This window comes from Equus caballus, chromosome 6, assembly GCF_041296265.1.
Source record: "Equus caballus isolate H_3958 breed thoroughbred chromosome 6, TB-T2T, whole genome shotgun sequence".
Taxonomy (NCBI): domain Eukaryota; kingdom Metazoa; phylum Chordata; class Mammalia; order Perissodactyla; family Equidae; genus Equus; species Equus caballus.
The window spans coordinates 26,873,884-26,895,982 of record NC_091689.1 but is presented as its reverse complement, the minus strand read 5'-3'; the positions used below and the strand labels follow the sequence as shown (position 1 = coordinate 26,895,982).

Genomic DNA, 22,099 nt, shown 5'->3' with positions numbered 1-22,099 from the left:
TCCCTTTAGAGATACCAAAAAAAACCTTCAGCCATACAAAGGAATGAGGCACCGGAACATGCTACAGCATGGATCAACTTTGAAAACAAGTGAAAGAAGCCAGGCACAAAGGGCCACATACTGTATAGTCCCATTTTATATGAACTGTGCAGAAGAAGGAAATGGAGAGAGACAGAAAGCAGATCAGTGGCTATCAGGCTCGGGGCAGGGGAGTGACTGCTAATGAGGAGGGGAGGGGAGATGATTAAAACGATCTGGAATTAGATGGGGTGATGGTTCCACAATTCTGTGAATAGACTAAAAAGAACTGAATGCATACTTTAAAGTGGTGAATTTTACGGTATGTGAACTATACGTCAATTAAAAAAATTCCTGAGTTAAGAGATGTCCTCAAAGCCAAGATAAAATGCTAGGGTCTACATGAGAACTGAAGCTCCCAAAATACTGCCCAAACACTAAGTTACTCTACTTTCCACTCAAAGTAAAACATTGGAGGATCCTCAACTATGTTCTCAAAACAAACAAACAAACAAAACAAAACAAAACAAAACATCCCAAACACAAAACATCAAGAAAAGGAAACAAAGCGCTCACAACTGAACTCTCAACTCTAGACGTTGTTTATGTGCCCAGGGCAGAGGCTGAAAAAAGTCAACTTACTTGAATGTAAGACCTGAAACCTTAAAACTCCTGGAAGAAAATATAGGCAGTATGCTCTTTGACATCAGTCTTAGCAGTGTCTTTTCGAAAACCATGATTACTCAAGCAGGGGAAACAAAAGAAAAACATAAACAAATGGGACCACATCAGACTAAAAAGCTTCTGCACAACAAAGGAAACCGTCAACAAAATGAAAAGACAACCCACCAACTGTGAGAAAATATTTGCAAATCATATATCTGACAAGGGGTTAATCTCCACAATATCTAATGAACCCACACAACTGACCAACAAAAAAACAAACAACCTGATCAAAAAATGGGCAGAGGATATGAACAGACATGTTTCCAGAGAAGATACACCGACGGCCAACAGGCACATGAAAAGATGTTCAAAATCACTAATTATTAGGGAAATGCAAATCAAAACTACGAGATATCACCTCACACCCATCAGAATGGCTATAATTAACAAGACAAGAAATAACAAGTGTTGGAGACAATGTGGAGAAAAGGGAACCCTCATACAGTGCTGGTGGGAATGCAAACTACTGCAGCCACTATGGAAAACAGTATGGAGATTCCTCAAAAAATTAAAAATAGCAATACCATATGATCCAGCTATCCCACTACTGGGTATTTATCCAAAGAATATGAAATCAGCAATTCAAAGAGACTTATGCACCACTACATTCACTGTAGCATTACTCACAATAACCAAGATGTGGAAGCAACCCAAGTGCCCATCAATGGATGAATGGATAAAGATGTGGCATATGTATACAATGGAATACTACTCAGCCATAAAAAAAGACAAAATTGTGCCATTTGCAACAACATGGATGGGCCTCAAGGGTATTATGCTAAGTGAAATAAGTCAGACAGAGAAAGGCAAAACCATGATTTCACTCATGTAGAAGATAAACAGACAGACACATAGATAAGGAGAACAGATTAGTGGTTGCCAGAGGGGAAGGGAGTGGGGAAGTGTAAAAGGGGTAAAGGGGCACATGTGTATGGTGACGGATAAAAACTAGACTATTTGTGATGAACATGATGCAGTCTATCCAGAAGCTGAAATACAATAATGTACACCTGAAATTTACACAATGTTATAAGCTAATACAATGTCAATAAAAAAATTTTTAAAAAAAGTTGATGGCTTGCAAAAGAGGTGGAGAAAGTGCACGTCCTCCCAGGAAAGACTGACTGTTTCCAGCTGCTTGCTTGCCTTTCCACTTTCTCTTCTGGTCAAAATAAAAAATTACTATATCCCAGGGTTTTAACCACTGTCACAAATCAAAAGAGATAAACAAAATCTGAGGACAATTCGAGCCTTCCTCTGCTGCACCCTCACCTTGACCTGACAGACTTTGAGACTCAGCACTTTTAAAGCAGAGCAGTTAGGGGGTCAGCCCCACGGCCTAGTGGTTAAGTTCAGCCCACCCTGCTTCAGTGGCCCGGGCCTGGTTCCCGGGCACAGACCTATACCACTCGTCAGTGGCCAAGCTGTGGTGGAGACCCATATACGAAATAGAGGAAGATTGGCACAGATGTTTGCTCAGCAAAAAATCTTCGTCAGCAAAAACAAACACATGGAAAAACAAAGGTGCTGACAGTACAAAGACCCACTACTGCCAGTGATGGTGCCAGACTCCAAGTATGCAGCCTCCCACAACGCATCATGCTGAGCGGGCCTGTTCAGGATCACTACGTTCAACTCAAAGTGCAGTTTCACAGGGGCGAGTGGCTACGGAGCTCCCAGGAGGGGGCTCAGAGCAGAAGGTGGACACATTCAGTCTGGGTAACAGAGGACTTGGCCTCACCTACGGTCTCTGGAGATGCCAAGGGCCTGCTCTCCAGCAGTTGTTTCAGACTCTTCAATACCACAAACCCCAGGACATGTATACTTAACTACAAACAGAACTTAGAACTGGTTATGTAACTATTTGCCTCTCTTAACACCACTAACATAAAAACTCCACAAGACCATGCTGTTACCACAAGCAATGCCCTCTGATATTTTCCAGTCTCTTCTATCTCACGTTCTTAAATGACTACGGCCCACTGCAGAGACCTCGGAGTACAGCAGGTCTGCCCAGAGGTGTGGAGCCTGCTCCACAGGGAAGAGCCAGAGTCTTGTTTTAAGGTTCTAAGGGGGCAGCCTTCGGCTCAACAGTAGAAGGAACAGGGGGATGTGACTGGGTGCTCTAGGGCGGCACTGGGCTCTCTGACAGCGAGGACAAAGGCAAGAAAGTTTCTTTACTAGGTGACAGGTTGGATCAGATGACATGCAAAGTTCCTCCTCCAAAGCCAAGACCTTACTCATCAGAACAAAAATTTACCAACATACAGTAAAGCAAACCCACCAAGCCACAGAACACCCCTGCCCTCTGCTCCCCGGCCCTCCCTACCTGGAACACGAGGACACCCATGTGGGAAACAGCCAGGTTAATCTTGGCCCCCTCCCTGTCAGAAGCCGTGTGAAACCTGATGCCGTACATTTCCAATTTTCGGGCAATTTCGAGCACCTGGAAATCCGACTCAGCAGGCGTCTGGCCCCTATAATAAAAGACAGCATGATCACAGCACTGGAAACAACTTCACTTCTGAAAGAGCCAGAACACATCACACATGTGATCAGGAAAACAGACCAGTGATGGAGGATCTGTGTTAGAGGGTAGACTGTTCACATATGTCCATTTGTCTGCAACAAATACAACACACTGCACACACAGACAGAAGACTCTGTCTACTTCCTTCTATTCTGTAATCCATTTCCTAATGGGTAGGAGGTTTCTTTTGTACTCACAGATGCTCAGCCTTCTAATTTGTTCTTAACACTGACAAGGTAACGTGCAAACATTATAATGCAGAGACAGACGATAAATAGATGAAATACCCATAAATAACAGTAGTATCTCATTAAACCCATTTCAACACTTTAAAAAACTATTTTTATAAGGTACAATTCTAACCATTAGAATATACTTTTTTTGGGTAAAGATTGGCATCTGAGCTAACAACTGTTGACAATCTTCTTTTTTTCCCCTGCTTTTTCTCCTCAAATCCCCCCAGTACATAGTTGCATATTTTATTGTGGGTCCTTCCAGTTGCAGCATGTGGGATGCCGCCTCAGCGTGGCCTGATGAGTGGTGCCATGTCTGCGCCCAGGATTCAAAACCTGTGAAACTCTGGGCTGCTGAAGCAGAGAGCGTGAACTTAACCACTTGGCCACGGGGCTGGGGCCAGAATATATTTTTATAAGAATGAAATTATGACACTGAATAAAAATATCCTCACCAACACAATTGGTTTTGCCCACATAAAGGGCTCCCACATGCAGTGTGTCTCTGAAGTCCTCAGTCTGCAGTCCTGCTACCAGGAAAGGAACCAGGCAGGCAGTGCTCCGACAGCCTGGGGAAGGTGATATTCAGATGGAGGCGCAGCTGGGCAAAGGCAAGAGTGCCCTCGTCAGGAGCACCCCACTCAAAGCCTGAACCCCACATGTGGGATTTTCCATCGACAACTTTAAAAAAAAAATTTTTTTTAAAGATTTTATTTTTCCTTTTTCTCTCCAAAGCCTCCCAGTACATATTGCATATTTTCAGTTGTGGGTCCTTCTAGTTGTGGCATGTGGGACGCCACCTCAGCATGGCTTCATGAGCGGTGCCATGTCCACGCCCAGGATCCAAATCAGTGAAACCCTGGGCCGCCGAAGCAGAGAGCGTGAACTTAACCACTCAGCCACAGGGCTAGCCCCACGACAACTTCTTTCTTTCTTCCTTCCACACGCCTGAGTTCAGCTCTTTGAGGACTCACACAACAGTTTGGTTATTCCATCCCTGGGATTTCCATTCTCTGACTAATTTGACACAGCCACCTGACTGTTAACTTACATGTTAATAAACCATCATCAACAAGAAGGAACACTTGGTCTGTGACACAAGTGCTTTCCACGAGGCCCTAATCTGGAAGACGTGCTTATGTGAAATGCTACCAGTGACACTGCCGCGGCTCTGGGCCTGGTACTGGGGAAAGGCTGGAAGAGTCCTGAGGCACACAGGAGAACTATGAATGTTAAGGGTGAGGCTGGTGAGGACTCAGAAAAAAAAGACGACAGCAGAGAGACCTCAGTCTTCTTAGAGAATATCTAAGCCATCATAACAGAATGTTGGTAGAAATATGGACGGTAAAGGTCATTCTGATGAGATCTCAGATGCAAATGAGGAATATGTTATTGGAAACCAGAGAAAAGGTCGTCTTCTTTATAAGGTGGCAAAAAATCTAGCTGGATTGTGTTCTCGTTCTAGTGTTTTGTGGAGGGCAGAACTTGCAGACAATGAAACTGGACGTTTAGCTGCAGAGATTTCTAAGCAGTGCTGAAGGTGCAGCTGGGCTTCTCCTGATTGCTTATAGGAAAACACAAGAGGAGAGAAATGACTGAGAGATGGAATTGTTAAGCAAAAGGAAGCAGAATTTAAAGATTTGGAAAATCCTCAGCCTGTCCCAAAAATTGCAAAAAATGAGAACACTAAGGGTATGGCCAGCCGACTGTCCGCTAGGGTGGTTAATATGGATCAGTCATCTCAACAGAAGTCAGGACAATGGAAGATGGACCCTGAATGCAGTTCAGATCAGGGCTGCCCCTCCCGTCTGGGCCAGAGTGCCTCTGCCTCTAAGGACAGGGCTGCCTGGAGCTGCAGTATGAGCCTACCTGGGAGAGCCCTGGCGTGGCGGGGGTGGGCCACTGCAGAGAGCTGCTGCAGGGCTGTCCCGCTGAGCTCTGGGGTGACACTGCTACCTCAGTGGGCGTGGGGGGCAGAGCATGAGCCAAACAGAACTATTCTTGAGACTTAAGTTGAGTGTCATTTGCTGTTAAGTCTGGGACTTGCTTGGGACCAGCACCTTTTCCTTCCTTCTCCCTCTTGGAATGGGCGTGCCCATCCTCTGCCTGTCTCATTACTGTATTTTGGAAGCACATTACTTGTCTGGTTTCTCTCATTCACAGCTGGGAGGGACTTCTGCTTCAGAATGAACCCTACCTGGAGTCTCACCTATATCTGATTTAGATGAGACTCTGGACTTTTGAGTTGATGTTGGAATGAGTTAAGACTTTGGGGTTGTTGGGCTGAAATAAACGTATCTCGCATGTGAGAAGGACATACATTTTGGAGGGATGGGGTGGAATGTTATGGACCGTTTGTGTCCCCCCAAAATTCATAGGCTGAAGCCTAACCCCCCATGTGATAGTATTAGGAGGTGGGGCCTTTGGGAGGTGACTGGGTGGAACCCCCACGAATGGGGTTAGTGTCCTCATAAAAGGGACCCCAGAGAGCTACCTCACTCCTTCTACCATGTGAGGACACAGCGAGAAGACAGCTGTCCATGAACCAAGAAGTGGGCTCGCACCAGATCCAAACTGGCCAGTGCCTTGACCTTGGACTTTCCAGCCACCAGAATTGTGAGAAATAAATTTATTTTGCTTAGAGCCACCCAGTCTATGGTATTTTGTTATAGCAGCCTAAACAGACTGAGACCAGCATCCAAATTGTTTTCTGCAAACTCAAAGATCCAAAAGAAATATGGTAAAAGTCAAGAAAAACACTTCTTGAATATCTTATTCAGTGATTACAAGGGTGCTCCCAGTGGGTCAAGGAAGAGAATTATAAACTATGTAAAAAATTTATCTTAATTAAAATGAAGGTAGGATTTTATTTTTAAAAAACCTAAACAAAAAGAATGATTAAAATAAATAGACGAGGTGTAATAAATTTCTGATGCCTGTGGTGGACAAAGTTAGCATATTACAACTGGGAGACCCAGAGGCAGAGAGCCATGCTCAGGGATTCTGTACTCCCTCAGAAAGAGTCCAATTTTATCCCTGTATAAAGCAGATCATCTGACTTCTCCATCTCTTACTGCCTGTCTATAGTTTTTTTTTTTTTCTAAAGATTTTACTTTTCCTTTTTCTCCCAAAGCCCTCTGGTACATAGTTGTGTATTTTAGTTGTGGGTCCTTCTAGTTGTGGCATGTGGGATGTCGCCTCAACATGGCTTGATGAACGGTGCCATGTCTGTGCCCAGGATTCAAACTGGTGAAAACCTGGGCTGCCGAAGCAGAGCGTGTGAACTTAACCACTCAGCCACGGGGCCGGCCCCCGTCTATAGTTTTTAAAGCAGCCACCTTAAGACATACACAAGCACATACATGCACACGTAGGCATGCATATGAACACACACAAGCACACCGGCCTGTACATATATGAACACTTGCACACACATGCATATGAACACGTGTATACAACAAAGCAACATACATGAACGTGAACACACGGGCACAAGCGCACACACACAAACACATGTACACATGAACATACACATGAACAAAGTGCCCCTGCGAACATGAACACACATGCACAGGGCCCCGAGTCCTCCCTGAGGCACGGTTCTTTCTCCCTTCACAGGCAGGCTCCTCCAGATAACTGCTCACAGATCTGTCACATTTCCTCACCTCACTCTCAGTGCACTTGAGCCTGGCATCTACCCGGAACCTCACTGAAGCTGCCGTGGCCCACAGACAGGCACGTCACCAAGCCCAAGCTGGTGGGAGCTGTGGTCCCTTTCCTGAAGCACTCTCCCTTGGGGTCTGTGGCCCCCACGCTCCTGGCTCTCTTCCTTCCTCTGGCTGCTCACTGCCCTGTTCTCATGGCCTCTGTGGGTACCCCAGCTCTGCTCATCTTCCCAAGGTTGGTCTTCAGGGGTTTGTCCTGGGCTCTGCTCTCTTCTCCATCTGTCTCTCCCCCACCCCGAGTTGATCTCACCCACTGCGCAGCTTGATTTGGCCTCTGTGCTAACGACGCTCTGCCCACATCCCAGATCCATCTGTCCACTGGGCATTGCCGCCTTGGCGGGACACTTCACAGTGCTGTGCCCAACCCACCCCTTCCTCCAGGTATCCAGCCCCAGCTTGGTGTGTCTCGGCGGGGGGGACCCTCTCCCCAACTCCAGGAACAGATCCTGAACAGACGACCGTCTCCTTAGGGAGAGGTCCCTTTGCTTAGCAGGTCACGAGGGTCTGGACGTGACACTTGGAGCTGCAGCACCATCCTCAATACCAGACAGAATAAAGGCAGCGGTTGAAAGAGGCTGAGACTGCGGCTTCCCCAAGTAGCCCAGGCCTGCTGAACTGACACCACAAGACGCCCCAAACCCTCACTCACACCTTTGCTCAGTTTTACTATGGAAAAAGGGGTCGCAGTAGTACATGTCACACATGGTGTTTAAGGATCACAGCAGCTTGCACAGAAATGTCCGTGTCACGTGGACCCCCAACGCCGTTGCCTCTGCCTGGAACGCTCCCCAACCTCGTGGCTAAGTCCCCAAAGAAGCCTCCCCAGCATCGTCCCAATCCTCCTTCCAACCTCACTGCTCCTCCCCCACGGTGGCAGGCTCTCCCTGTCATTCTGGCTCATGTACCATAATTTAGTGATGTACGTGTGTATCCAGTGCCTGCCCCAATGCCAGGCAAACGAGAGGCATTCCCTAAGTATTTGTGAGTGGTAAATGCGTGCAAAAGCACACTGTCTTCCGAGGGTCAAGTAAATCCTCGAGGTAGGACTCTTGGTGGGTGTTGTTCACACTGCCCCCTCAGTGCCGACGGCAGTGGCTGACAGACAGTTGACACCCAGACTTTTGTTGCAAGTGTGAAGGGGATTCCATAGAGCTTTACCCACATGATGTGATTTAGCAGAATCAACTTGCACCCTGACAGGCTCCTCAACATGGGCAGGGCCGAGTCGTCTGGGATCACTCCCCGTCGAGCTCTCCCTTTGGTGAACTGAAGGTCACACAAGCTCTGCCACAGCCCTCGGCCCCGGCCTTCCACCTCACGGCCCCTCCTCCACACCCTCTTCAGTCCTCCCTCCTCTAATGCTTTTCCTCTGGGTCTCCCTTGCTCCAATGCAGAAAACAACCCTGGACACTCCAGCTCGCCCTGTGCTCCCATCATTGGAGGAGCACTTCCCCCACGCTGCCGAGCCACGGCACTTCTCACACCCCTGCAGTCAAGAAAGCTCGCACGCCTGTAGAGATCAGCACGGCAGCCCGCTACGGTCACTGCTCCTGGGGCCCTAACCTCTTTTCTAACCTTTTCTGAAGTGGCCCACCTTGCAGCCGCATAACCGCACCTCCCTGGGAATGGAGAGTCGTCACTTGAGCCAGAGTCCTACAGAAGCTGTAACGACGGCTCCCTTTAGTTAAATGCACTATTCCGTCATGACTGTAGTGACAGCGTGCCAGGGCCGACTCTGCCCGACTTACGTGTGTTTCCGATGGAATTCCAGTATCTTTTCGAGGGAGCGCTCCTGGCTGGGCAAGTACTCGTTGACTTTGAGGTGCTCTCGATCCAGGGCTTCATCATAATCTCCTATTTCCGCTGAGATGAGATGATAACAGTCAGTAATTTTAATTTTCAAATAAAGAAAAACACAAACATTTGTACACGCAAATGCATAAACCAAAAGTAGAAAAAAATTATCCCAAGTCTGTAGTAAAATAATATATCCCTTAAATAAACAAGAGTTTGTATTTTATTTTCCCAAATATTTTATGCTTTTAAAGGCAAACATGAAGGCAGGTGAAGAGAATTTTTTCTGAGTTTTGAAGAACAAAGACGCTGGTGAGCGACTCCAGGGAGGCGAGTGCCGAGCTGCCAGTTTAATGTGAGCATGTGTCATGTTTTAAACCACACTCCATCCACAAGCTGTCTCTAGACTATGGTAATCAGGATAGTGTATTTTACTTATTCGTTTCAGGATAATGTATTTTAAATCATTTTTTCCTTCAGGGCCTCTCAAATTCTTGAGGAACAATGTCTCTCTCTAATTTCATGTATTTTAAACTACAAATGTTTTAAACATAGTAGTTAAAGCCCAATAATTTTAAGCAATATACTTCTCTTTTTGTTTGGAGACAATCTCAAATTCACAGAAAAGTTGCATGCATAATATCACTTTAGTATGTATTTTCTACAAACCAGAACACTCTCACCCATAACTACGGCACAACCACCCAAATCAGGATAGGATTACGATCTGCCGCTACATCCGAGCCTCAGACCCTATTCACATTTATCAACTGCCCGACTGTTCTTTCATAGCAAAAGGACCCAGGACAGAAGCAGACATTGCATTTGCTTGTCATGGCTCTTTAGTCTCCCTCAATCTAAGCAGCATACTTCTAACGTGAAAATTACAGTTGGACAAGGTATTATAACATAAATAAACTGTACACAGAGCCCTTAAGCAAGCAGCACTGCCAAATGACAGTTTGCACTGAAAAGCCATCTGTCTACCTGAGAAAACTTCAGGCCAAATGAAAACAACTAAGTCACTTTGAGAACCTATGTTACTGACAGTCAATGAGTCCCCGAGTGCAGGATGGCAAACCTACGATAGCACGTGCTGTGTGAAGGTGTGTCAGGGGAAGGGCCAAGTACATTGCCAATTAACCTGTATACATATCTTTTAATTTTTTTCTAAATATTGGCATCTGCGCTGACATCTGTTGCCAAACATTTTTTTTTTCTTCTTCTTCTTCCCAAAGCCCCCCAGTACAGTTGTATATTCTAGTTGTGAGTGCCTCTGGTTGTGCTATATGGGACGCCACCTCAACATGACCTGATGAGCGGTGCCACGTCTGTGCCCAGGATCCGAACCGATGAAACCCTGGGCCGCTGAAGCGGAGTGTGTGAACTTAACCGCTCAGCCACAGGGTGGCCCGCCATATACTTATTAATTCCTAAAATTTCCAAAACTTTCTACATCATACTTCCTGCGTTCAAATTTCAAAAACACTAGTTCTAGCCAGGAAGACATGGTTCAGCCTCTAGTCCAGAAGCAATGTGGGTATTCCCTCTATTTCACCAGCTGGGGCTTTGCAGAGCCCTGGGAAGCACACACCTGTCTTTCAGAACCCCTTCTTACGTTTCTCCCAGGTTATGTTTAAAGTAATTACAATTCTTCACATACTTCTGAACCATTTCTTGCTTTGCGTGAGATACTGAAAAAATGGTTACTTTTTCCTTCAGGGTTTAAGGCCTAACTCGTCACCAGAGGGGCTGTGACGTTCAACCCAATGAGGCCTCTTTCTGGGGGTGCTGAGAATCAGGGTCACCGTCTGGCTCCTGGACTGAAGGGGTTTGTTGGTAAAATGTATGAAGGCACAAACGAGAGACAAACCAGAGGAACGCGTGTGGCTCTGGATCTTGGCCTCGAGCCTCTATTTCCCAGGTGGACACTATGTGCCTCAAGCAGTTCCACTCCGTGGACGTTAATCTTCAGTTTGTCAAAAAAGTGAGCAAACTGAGACACTCCGACTTTTGATCACACTCAGCAGCCCTGCAGGAGCACCTGCGACTGGAGAAGCTGGTCCTCTCTGAGTGTGAGGCACCTACGACATCACACACGCATCTGCCCGCGGCCAGGAGATACTAACACTGCAGCAGGTGGGACGTGAGGAGGGCCGCCGTGGTGTCCGTGCAGGTCAGGCGCTCCTCCAAGAGGTCTCTCCTAAGTTGCAAGGCAAACAAGTATCTAGAAGGGAGTTCAAACATCACAGAGATCAACTCCAAAGGCTCTAGGACGTACTCCCCACGTCTCCATTGCAGGAGAGCACACAGCCCCAGGACGCAGCAGCAGGACCAGTGACGTCAGAGCAGACAGTGAGCAAAGGCCAAGTCACCAGGGGCCCTTCCCATGGCAGCAGCTCACAGGAGCACTCACACGCTGACGACAAAGACAGAAGTTCGCTTTGCAGGCACACTACATCCCACAGCACTACAGCATCCGGTGCCACACCTTCCAGGGAGAAGCGCACAAATTCACATCATCTCTATTACACACGCAAAACCGCACTCACGATTGTGTGTGAAATTGCAGAAATATCCAATTAACATACAGCCTAAAATGTGGCTATGAAATTTTCAGCAGATTGATAATATTTGGTCTTGGCTAGGATCTGAGAAACAGGCACTCTTGAATACCAATGGTGGGAATGTAGCTAGAGAAGGCAATTTGAAATATTTATATATTCATTTATTCCATCAATCAATAACTACTAAGCACGTATTATGCTTTGAGTACTGTTCTTGGAGCTGGAAATACAACAGGCAATGAGACAAACTCTCTCTGCCCTTGTTGAAATTCACACTCTAGTGTGAGCTGTCAAAATTTACTGTATACTCTTAAAATTTACATGTCCACACCTTTTAACTCAGCAATTCCACTTCAATGAACTTTTCCTACAGAGATAGTTCCAGAGTTCACAAAGATATACGGACAAGGATGATTATTTGCAGCATTCTAATAGAGAAAAGTTGGAAATAATCTAAATATGCACTACTGGGAGAATGGCTAAATAAACTAGGTTACAGCTGTGTGTGCTAATGTGGAAAGATGTCCATGGCATGCTATGTATGGACCTGTGGGTAAAAAAAAAAAAATCACCCCACAGCTCTATACGTACAGTTTGATGCTGCTTTGCAAAGTGATAATTTCTTTAAAGCCCTGGGTCTACCTGCATGTTGCTGTGAATTCATCTGGAAGACACACACCCAGGTGTCAAGACTTCCGGGGAGAGGAGGACAGGCAGAGAGTGCAGGGGAATGTTTACTCTTTACTCTGCATGGCTTTACTTTAAAGGTCTTTTCTTTTACTACGAGGGTATATTTTTTTATACATAAAAACAAGGACCCTCTGCGTAAACATGGCTGGAACTCAGGACCCAGAATTAGGTAACACTTTCTGTTATCATTTTTCAGGTATATATATTTAAAAGTTACTCCCTCAAAAGGGACTTTCTGGGCAAATGTCAGGTATTTAATACCCTGTTGAGATAAGTTGTGTTCACTCATAAAATACTTCAGTTCAGTTTCCTCCCCTGGAGGGCAGGGCAATGTGCTCTCTGTGCTCTCCTGCAGCTGACAGTCCCCCCCCACCCGAGGGCAGGGTAATGTGCTCTCTGTGTTCTCCCGCAGCTGACAGTCCCCCCCTGGAGGGCAGGGTAATGTGCTCTCTGTGCTCTCCCGCAGCTGACAGTTCCCCCCCCACCCGAGGGCAGGGTAATGTGCTCTCTGTGCTCTCCCGCAGCTGACAGTCCCCCCCTGGAGGGCAGGGCAATGTGCTCTCTGTGCTCTCCCGCAGCTGACAGTCCCCCCCTGGAGGGCAGGGTAATGTGCTCTCTGTGCTCTCCCGCAGCTGACAGTCCCCCCCTGGAGGGCAGGGTAATGTGCTCTCTGTGCTCTCCCGCAGCTGACAGTCCCCCCCTGGAGGGCAGGGTAATGTGCTCTCTGTGCTCTCCTGCAGCTGACAGTCCCCCCCTGGAGGGCAGGGCAATGTGCTCTCTGTGCTCTCCTGCAGCTGACAGTCCGCCCCTGGAGGGCAGGGTAATGTGCTCTCTGTGCTCTCCCGCAGCTGACAGTCCCCACCTGGAGGGCAGGGTAATGTGCTCTCTGTGCTCTCCCGCAGCTGACAGTCCCCCCCTGGAGGGCAGGGCAATGTGCTCTCTGTGCTCTCCTGCAGCTGACAGTCCCCCCCTGGAGGGCAGGGCAATGTGCTCTCTGTGCTCTCCCGCAGCTGACAGTCCCCCCCTGGAGGGCAGGGTAATGTGCTCTCTGTGCTCTCCCCCAGCTGACAGTACCCCCCTGGAGGGCAGGGTAATGTGCTCTCTGTGCTCTCCCGCAGCTGACAGTCCCCCCCCACCCGAGGGCAGGGTAATGTGCTCTCTGTGCTCTCCCGCAGCTGACAGTCCCCCCCCACCCGAGGGCAGGGTAATGTGCTCTCTGTGTTCTCCTGCAGCTGACAGTCCCCCCCTGGAGGGCAGGGTAATGTGCTCTCTGTGCTCTCCCGCAGCTGACAGTCCCCCCCTGGAGGGCAGGGTAATGTGCTCTCTGTGCTCTCCCGCAGCTGACAGTCCCCCCCTGGAGGGCAGGGTAATGTGCTCTCTGTGCTCTCCTGCAGCTGACAGTCCCCCCCTGGAGGGCAGGGCAATGTGCTCTCTGTGCTCTCCTGCAGCTGACAGTCTATTGCTTCGTGATATTAAAATGATCTGCAAAAGCCTTCCACAGAGAGGTTCCCGAGACACCTAGGGTTCAGCTCTGAAAGCACTTCTAGTCAGGAAGGCTAAATGGTTATTCTGTTTCTACTACAACATCATCACAGTTCTCTTTTATCTTACATCTGAACTTGGGTTTTGATTGCTTTATTCATCACAAAATTGGTACATAAAACACAAGGTAAAAAACCTTCCATAATCCTGTTGTCCAGGTGAAACAATGTAAACATTTTCTTTCAATCATTCTCAAAGAACCAACTTGAATTCAACAGAGCAGCACAAGAGAAGCCACCTGAGATATTTCTGCCCCATATACTCATGAGGACTCTCACACCTGGTCCTTCTCCCAATTAAGTTTATTTTGTTGATAAAGAAGTAAACATATGGCTAAAATTCCTAAGGACTTTATGCACATGTATAAACCTATGCTTATTTGGGGAATATTAGCTCAACCGTGACCTAACACCCCACTGTCTCCTCTCAAACTTGTACCATAAACCTTTCTTCCAAGTCCTATTTGCATTTGAGTTTGTGTAAGAGTTAATTGCCAAAATGCTTCTTTTGACGGCTATACACTGATTACACATTTTCGTGTATGCTAGGCTCATTCGTCCTTTGAATAAATCTACCCTGAGCACCTAATGAGCCAGGTGCTGTGGGAGACACAGCTGAATTCAAGACCCTGCTGACAGCAGCTCCAGTTCAGTACAGGCTCTTTACCGTGTATATTCTTCTTGCAACTGACCCGGATCAGGTGGGAAAAATTTCACCGCTAGGCGAAGCATTGCATTCTTTGGCCCTATAAAAAGAAAAATTTTAAACTTCACAAATAAGGTCAATCTCTGTACTTGCTATCTTTCCATATACTTCAGTGTAATTAAGCTAGTGCTCTCAAATGGACTGTTAAAGTAAATCTTTTCAAAAAAGATAATATTAAGAAATTTCCTATGTGTGAAATTATGAGTCCTAAGTATCAGGCATATGTATCAAAGAAAAATTAAACAATTGATGCATTAAGCAGAGATTACTCAAAGGAACCCTAAAAACAAGCAGGAAATTGGATATAAAATTTTAAAAATATATTCTTGTTTATATTTTAGGATGAAAAAAAGTTAAGGTGTTCAGGGCTGGCCCAGTGGCATAGTGGTAAAGTTCGTGTGCTCCTCTTTGGCAGCCCAGGATTTCCAGGTTTGGATCCCAGGTGCAGACCTAGCACAACTTGTCAAGCCATGCTGTGGTGGCATCCCACAGACAATAGAGGAAGATTGGCAACAGATGTTAGCTCAGGGCCAATCTTCCTCACCAAAAAAAAAGAAAAGAGAAACTAGGGGCTGGCCCTGTGGCCTAGTGGTTAAGTTTGGCGTGCTCTACTTCAGTGGCCCAGGTTGGGATCCTGGGCACAGGGTATACCACTCATCAGTGGCCATGCTATGGTAGCATCCCACATACAAAATAGAGGAAGATTGGCACAGATGTTAGGTCATGGCCAACCTTCCTCAAGCAAAAAGAGGAAGACTGGCAACAGATGTTAGCTCAGGGTAAATCTTCTTCAACAAAAGAAAAAGAAAAAGAAAAGAGAAACTGTTTTGCTAAAATGGTATGGCAACCTAAATGGCCTTAGCTTCTCAGTGAAATATAAAGTTACTTCTACACATTCTTTTCTCCTCAACTCAAGTACTAAAAAAGTTACAGCTGAATCCAGACTACTAGAGATTTCTTCCTATACAATTACATAAGAACTAAGAAGTATTACTACATGCCTTAAGTTTTAAAATTTAATAAAGAGACTAACAAAAAGAATTGTGTTTACAATTACAGAATAGTATTAACTATTTCATAAAAATTGCTAATCAAAGGAAGAACCTCAATGTCTTTTCATAACTTAGAAACTGCATAGTTATTTTTGCATACTGGCCAAAAATTCAAGTGATATATCAATCAGCATATCCTATTACTTTCAAATTTAAGGCAAGTAACCGAGAGCCCTCCGAGGTAAAGTACTGCCCCACTCCCATCTGTTCTGGTTTAAAACTGAACAGTAAAATGAGTTCCAAGTCCCTCTGCTGTCGGTGGTCACTTCCCTGCCATCCAGGGTGGTGACAATGGACATATGAGTATGCCATGGGTCTGAACAAGCAAGAACAAAAGCATCTTAAACGAACAGAACTTTAAAGAGTTAAAGAAAAAAAACAACTTACTTCGTACTTGCCTAATAATAGGTTTCATGGGTTCAAGCCAAATCTAAAGAAGATTTAAGAAAAGAGATCAAATCCATTAAACAATTTCTCTACTCAACAGATAGGTTACGAAATTCAAAACTATTTATAATTAAGAGAGATATTTAAGGCAGGCCTATCTTGGCCCTCCTGCCCTTACACAAGGTCAAACCCTGACAGACCAGGAGGCACAGCAGCCGGCGCTGAGGCGGGGGGCAGGAAGTTGCCGCGCTGTGCTGGACGCCTCCACTACGTTGCACGGGGGCTGCTGCTGTCTCTGAACCGTCCCGCCTCTAAACATGGAAGCGCCACACTTTTGAAGGTTCATCTATTAGGTAAAATGAGGCATAACCAGTTTGGTAAATCAGTTTGCTCGAAATCCACTTTCAAAACGATTATCCTGCACGATGTACTAGAGGTTGCTTTTGTAACTTATGAAGACAGGATTTCCTCGGCACACGTGCTGCTTGCCAGAGCAAATTTAGGGAGAATGTGAATTTAGGCTTAGATAAAAGGCAAATACACTCCCAACAGCTACAAATAAAACATTTTAGTAGTGCAGCTTTGATAATAATGTACCAGTTATGAAATGCCTCGCTTGTATCATGACAGCAGGTCAAGAGCAGGTCCTTAAAGGCTCTCTGTGCCCCGTGTGCGCCACAAGCATTCCACTAGAGCGCTAGAGCCTGCTTCCAAAACCACCGAAAGCACATACCCAGCAGGACTGGCTGTTTTGAAACTCCAAGCCGAAGTAGTCACATTCTATCAGGTTCAAGCGCCTCCACACGTGGGTCAGCAGCGTCTGGCCGTCGCATTTAGGCTGTGATGAGACAGGTAAGAAGAAGCACGAAGAGGATTAAGTGACTTTGAACAACAGAGACTACGAAACTGAGGCCTGAAGCTACTCCCCACAGGTAACACTGTATTGTATGCAGTTTCTTGCTTCACTTTGCCTCCTAGTAAGGTTTATAAACTATCACAAAGCAGGTAAATGACCTGAGGCTCTTTGAGCTCAGAAACTGACATCAAAATAAAGTGAAAAAATTCCTTCAATGTTACTTTCTCAGTGTGTATTTAGCCATATTTCTTTGTAACTTTAGGCTATAGAACCATTTGTAGTCTTGGTAAGCATTTTATCAAGTAATTCTGATATTTACTAAAAAGGTGAGTCTCACAGTCCACGTGTGCATTACATCCCGGTGAATAACTTATTATTTGGTAGCATTTCAAATTAGTGATAAGAACATGGACTGTTCAGAGACGAGGTGGGGCAATCAGCTTTCTATTTAGAAGAAAATGAAGGTAGATCTCTGGTTCACACTGTTCACAAAAGATAAATTCCAGCGGACTAAGGACTAGAATAAAACAGTGGAGAATGTTTCTATAATCTTGGGGTAAGTAAAGTCTTCCTAAGCATAGCACAAACGAAAGATGGATAGATTTGGTTACATAAAAATGAAAAACTTCTAAATAGAAAGCCATTGAATAAAGTTAAAATCTAGAATCATACTGAAAAAATTATAATCTCTCATATTGCTCTTACGAATTGGGTGAAGAAATACAAATGACTATTAGACATACAAAAAGGTACTCAAGCCCTCTAATGATAACATAAACTAAAACAGTGAGATGTCATTTTCCACCTACCAATGAGGATTAGAAGAACGATGATGCCACTAGTGGTGTGGCTGCGGGAAGACAGCCACATCCACACACTGCGGGGAGAATGCAAGTTCATATGACCTTCTGGGATAATGTAAAACATCTTCAAAATTTAAAGTGTACACATAGGGGCTGGCCCTGTGGCCGGGAGGTTAAGTTCGTGCACTCTGCTTCAGCAGCCCAGGGTTTCACGGGTTTGGATCCTAGGCGCAGACATGGCACCACCCATCAAGCCATGCTGAGGGGGCATCCCACATGCCACAACCAGAAGGACCCACAACTAAAAATATATACAACTATATACCAGGGGGTTTTGGGGAGAAGAAGGAAAAGAAAAATCTTTAAAGTGTACACAAATATCTTTGTCCCACCAATTCCACTTCTAGAACTTTCTCCTACAGGTATTCTCACACAGCTGGACAGAGCTAAATATGCAAAAACAAACTCAGTAAGAATTGGTAAAATAAACAATGGTGCATCCATAACTGAAAATTATGCAACTTTTAAAAAGAACACAACTCTATATGTACTATCATGAAATAAAGTCCGAGACTACACTTTAGTCAAGAAAAAAAGGTTTCCATTTCTATACAGTGTATATAAGATGATTCTGTTTCATAAAACACACACACCCCATTTTCATAAAGTGGAAACAAGTCTGGAAGGCTGTACGTCGTACCTCTGAAGGTAAGTAACCACCGTTAAAGGGCTGAGTAGAAGTGGGGATGGGGACGAGGGCTTCCACTTTCACCTTATTTATGAACTTTTGTAATGTCTCAGTTTTTCATCAATTGGCATATATCATATTTACAATTAAAAAATTATATGGGGGCCAGCACCATGGTGTAGTGGTTAAGTTCATGTGCTCCAGGTTGGGCAGCCTGGGCTTTGCCGGTTTGGATCCTGGGTGCAGCCCTAGCACTGCTCGTCAAGCCATGCTGTGGTGGCACCCCACATAAAATAGAAGAAGACCGACACAGACGTTAGCTCAGTGACAATCTTCCTCAAGCAAAAAGAGGAAGATTGGCAACAGATGTTAGCTCAGGGCCAATCTTCCTCAAAAAAAAAAAATTATATATGCAGTGGGGGGACAGACAAATCTCTACTGTTCCAAAAGACATGATATTCCTTTAAGTTCAACCACCAGATTTTCTTACTGTGTACCCGAGAAGTGTTTATGCTCCTATAGGACACAGAGAACCAATACAATGAGCATCTCATCAGAACGGAAAGGTGAGCTAGAAAGTAATCTTACACAGAAAATATGATTTACAGAGAACAGAAGAGGAAACTTCCTGGGTTTAAGTCACTCTGACAGCATCTCTTGAAAGTATCAAGGGAAGAGCTCACTGTGACGCAGGCGGGTACTGGGAAGAGGCAGGCAGTGATCCGCAGGCACTGTGTTAGGAGGCGAATGCACTCACACCAGGGCCTCTCAGGCCGACGTGCAAGCAAATCCCCTTGGTGTTCACCAGTCAGAAATCATGGAAATCACAGCGTTTGATGCGATCAGCTCCTTCGAAACCTAAACAACCTCTGGGTTATACAACTACCTAGGAAGTCCTCTCAGAGCCACGCCTCCTCTCCACGCCCACCAGGAGAACCATGCAGGCCCTCCTCGCTGTCCTCCCGCTGACATGTCACTCCAGGACTGGAGATGGGGTTGGCGGCTGGGAGGTTCCACAGGATCAGCTGGGAACACCCCAAGTGCCTCAGCTTGACCACACAGCCCTAGGCCACCTGCTTCACCCGTCCCGGGGGGATCTGCACACCCAGGCTTGTGCAGTCTGGCTTGCTCCAGGAGGCCTGCGTGACCAGGCTAAGGGACGCCAACGGGCATCAGATGTGTAGGCACACATGAGCACTATTATCGTACAGCATCCAAGACTCAGAATAGGCTTTGTAAATCTGGTACAAAAATGCATTTAATCACATATGTATCTGCATTTAGATACACATACCCCCCACACATATGGATACACACATGAGTGGATACACATAAATACACAGGTATGGATACACACATATACACATGGCTGGGTTTATATACATAAACATGTATGACACACATATATACATACACATGAATGGATAGAGACACATATATATGCATATGGATGTGTGTTCAACCTCCTGAATTGGAGCAAATTTTACTAAACTAAAAAAGTTTTCCTAAGGCAACTATCCTATGTTCAGGTAACAAAAGGAATGTTGTTTTCTTTGTGTCACCTGAAATATATACTCAATTCCTACAAAAACCATCAGAACCAGGTGTTTTCACAGACCATGTAGGAAGAGACATTTCCAAAACTATTTAAATTAATCCAAAGCCTTGTGGTCGGGGGCGGGGGGAATTCCTTCTAAATCTGATTTATAGAAAAGAACCCCCGAACTCCAAACAAATCCACAAACACATACACACACTACAGAAAAATTTCCCTCTATGGTTATCAATGAAAATATCCTAAAATATCAGCAAACATAATCCAGCAACTAAAACTAAATGTACTATAACCAAGTAAAATTAGTCAGAAGATAGAGAATAATTCAATATAATAATAGGATGTTTATTACTACATTATATCAACAGATCTGTAGGAAAAAAACAATCCTAAGATTATCCCCAGAATCTGAGGAGGCATCTGATAAAATTGAATTTTTTTTTTGCTGAGGAAGATTTGCCCTTTGCTAACATTCGCTGCCAATCTTCCTCTTTTTGTATGTGAGCTGCTGCCACAGGATGGCCACTGACAGATGAGTGGTGCAGGTCCGTGCCTGGGGACTGAACTTGGGCCACCAAAGCAGAGCATGCCGAACTTAACTGTTAGGCTACCAGGGCTGGCCCTCATTCCACTCTTGACATAAATTCTTAACAAAAGGAAGAGATATGTGAACCTTTAACATCTAACAAGATGAAGAGGCCACTCCCACAGTACACTCCGTCACTACCGTGTAACACTGACATCAAAACAGAAACGAGAGGTGAAAAGTCAAAAAAGAGGAAGCAAAATTATCAGTGTTTGCAGATACGATAATTTACTTTGAAAATCCAAGAATATCAACTAGAAAACTATTACGAAAAAGATGGAACTCAGTCTGCTGGAGGGGGAAAATTTTTATGCCGATATCAACAACCTCCACATACATAATTAACCATTTTCAGGACAGAAAGGAAGAAACAACCAAATTTGTAACAGTAACAAAAAGTTGAAATATCTTAGAATAGACATAATAAAAGTAAGCTTATGGAGAAATTTTTATAAGAGAGAAAAAGGAGAGCAGAGAAGAGCTCGTCAAGTCACTCTGAGGCGGCGTCCCGCGTGCCACAACTAGAAGGACCCACATCTAAAAAATATACAACTATGTACCAGGGGGCTTTGGGGAGAAAAAGGAAAAATAAAATCTTTAAAAAAAAAATTCAAATGTCTACATCATTCTCTTAAAAATCCCACTTCTAAGAAGTATTTCACAGGCGCAAAACTATGCATGTAAAACAGTATTTGTTCCAATAATGCCTCTAATAGCAAACGATTAAACATAGCCTAAATCTACCAGTACAAGACAGGTTAATGGCACATCCAGTGACATTCGAGGCAGACTTAGACTAAGGCTGCTCTCTATGCACCAAAATGGAATGACCTCCAAGATATACCGTTAAGAGACAAAAGCAAGGTGCAGGACAATGCCTATGCCACCATCTGTACGGGGGGATATAAATACATAAATATGTATATATGTATGTAGGTACATGTATAGTCTCTCTCTGGAAGGAGCACAGTAACTAGGAATGGTGGTTGGTTCCTGAGAATTGAATTGTGTGACTATATATCTTATATCTTTTGAAATTTGTATCATGAGCATGTACTAATCTATTTTTTTAAAAAGTTTCTGCAATTTTTTAAAAATAAAAAAGTAGGCTGAGTGTGGGTGGGGGAAGGGGGAATTTGTACACAAGGACCAAGGGCAGGATGTTGAAACCCAGGTGGGGTGAGGGGTTATCCCTCAGTGAAGGGGTGGGTGGGGGTGGAGGAGGGTAATGTCAGTAATGTCAAGAGAGACAGCAGCCCAGACTGGGACGTCAGAGCAGCAATAGGGAGGATGTCTACATGGGAGGGTTGCCGGGCACAGACGGCCACAGTCACTAGGTCTGTCCACTGAGAGGTCCTGGGATCAGCAAGACTCAGAAAGTAGGGAGCACACCTCCCACACATATCTTCCTTGGAGAAAGGCTGATGCCGAGTCTGGGTCAGGGAGAGAGCAAGACGAAACCACATTTTGTGCCAGAAAAGAAGGAAGCACTCCCAGGAAAATGGAGACATGTCAAAAGGACACACACGCAGTTCCCACTGGTCAAATCTGGGACAAACTGAGCATCGAAGAAAATAAAGAAATGATGGCTAGAAACCCACTGAACAGAACAGGAATCCACAAGTCCACAGTGATATAAATG

The 22,099-nt window shown here is 45.2% G+C and overlaps 1 protein-coding gene across 3 annotated transcripts in view; it reads right to left on the bottom strand.

Moving 5' to 3' along the window:
• Positions 1 to 22,099, bottom strand: part of FARP2 (FERM, ARH/RhoGEF and pleckstrin domain protein 2) — a 110,200-nt gene that overhangs the window by 45,188 nt on the left and 42,913 nt on the right. For all 3 annotated transcript variants that reach the window (XM_023642785.2, XM_023642784.2, XM_070270755.1), the window contains exons 3-8: positions 16,703 to 16,807; positions 15,970 to 16,012; positions 14,492 to 14,570; positions 11,156 to 11,253; positions 8,981 to 9,095; positions 3,074 to 3,221 (exon numbers count right to left, since the gene is read on the bottom strand). In XM_023642785.2, the coding sequence (XP_023498553.1) occupies positions 3,074 to 3,221; positions 8,981 to 9,095; positions 11,156 to 11,253; positions 14,492 to 14,570; positions 15,970 to 16,012; positions 16,703 to 16,807 (588 nt within the window). The remainder of the gene's footprint in view (positions 1 to 3,073; positions 3,222 to 8,980; positions 9,096 to 11,155; positions 11,254 to 14,491; positions 14,571 to 15,969; positions 16,013 to 16,702; positions 16,808 to 22,099) is intronic.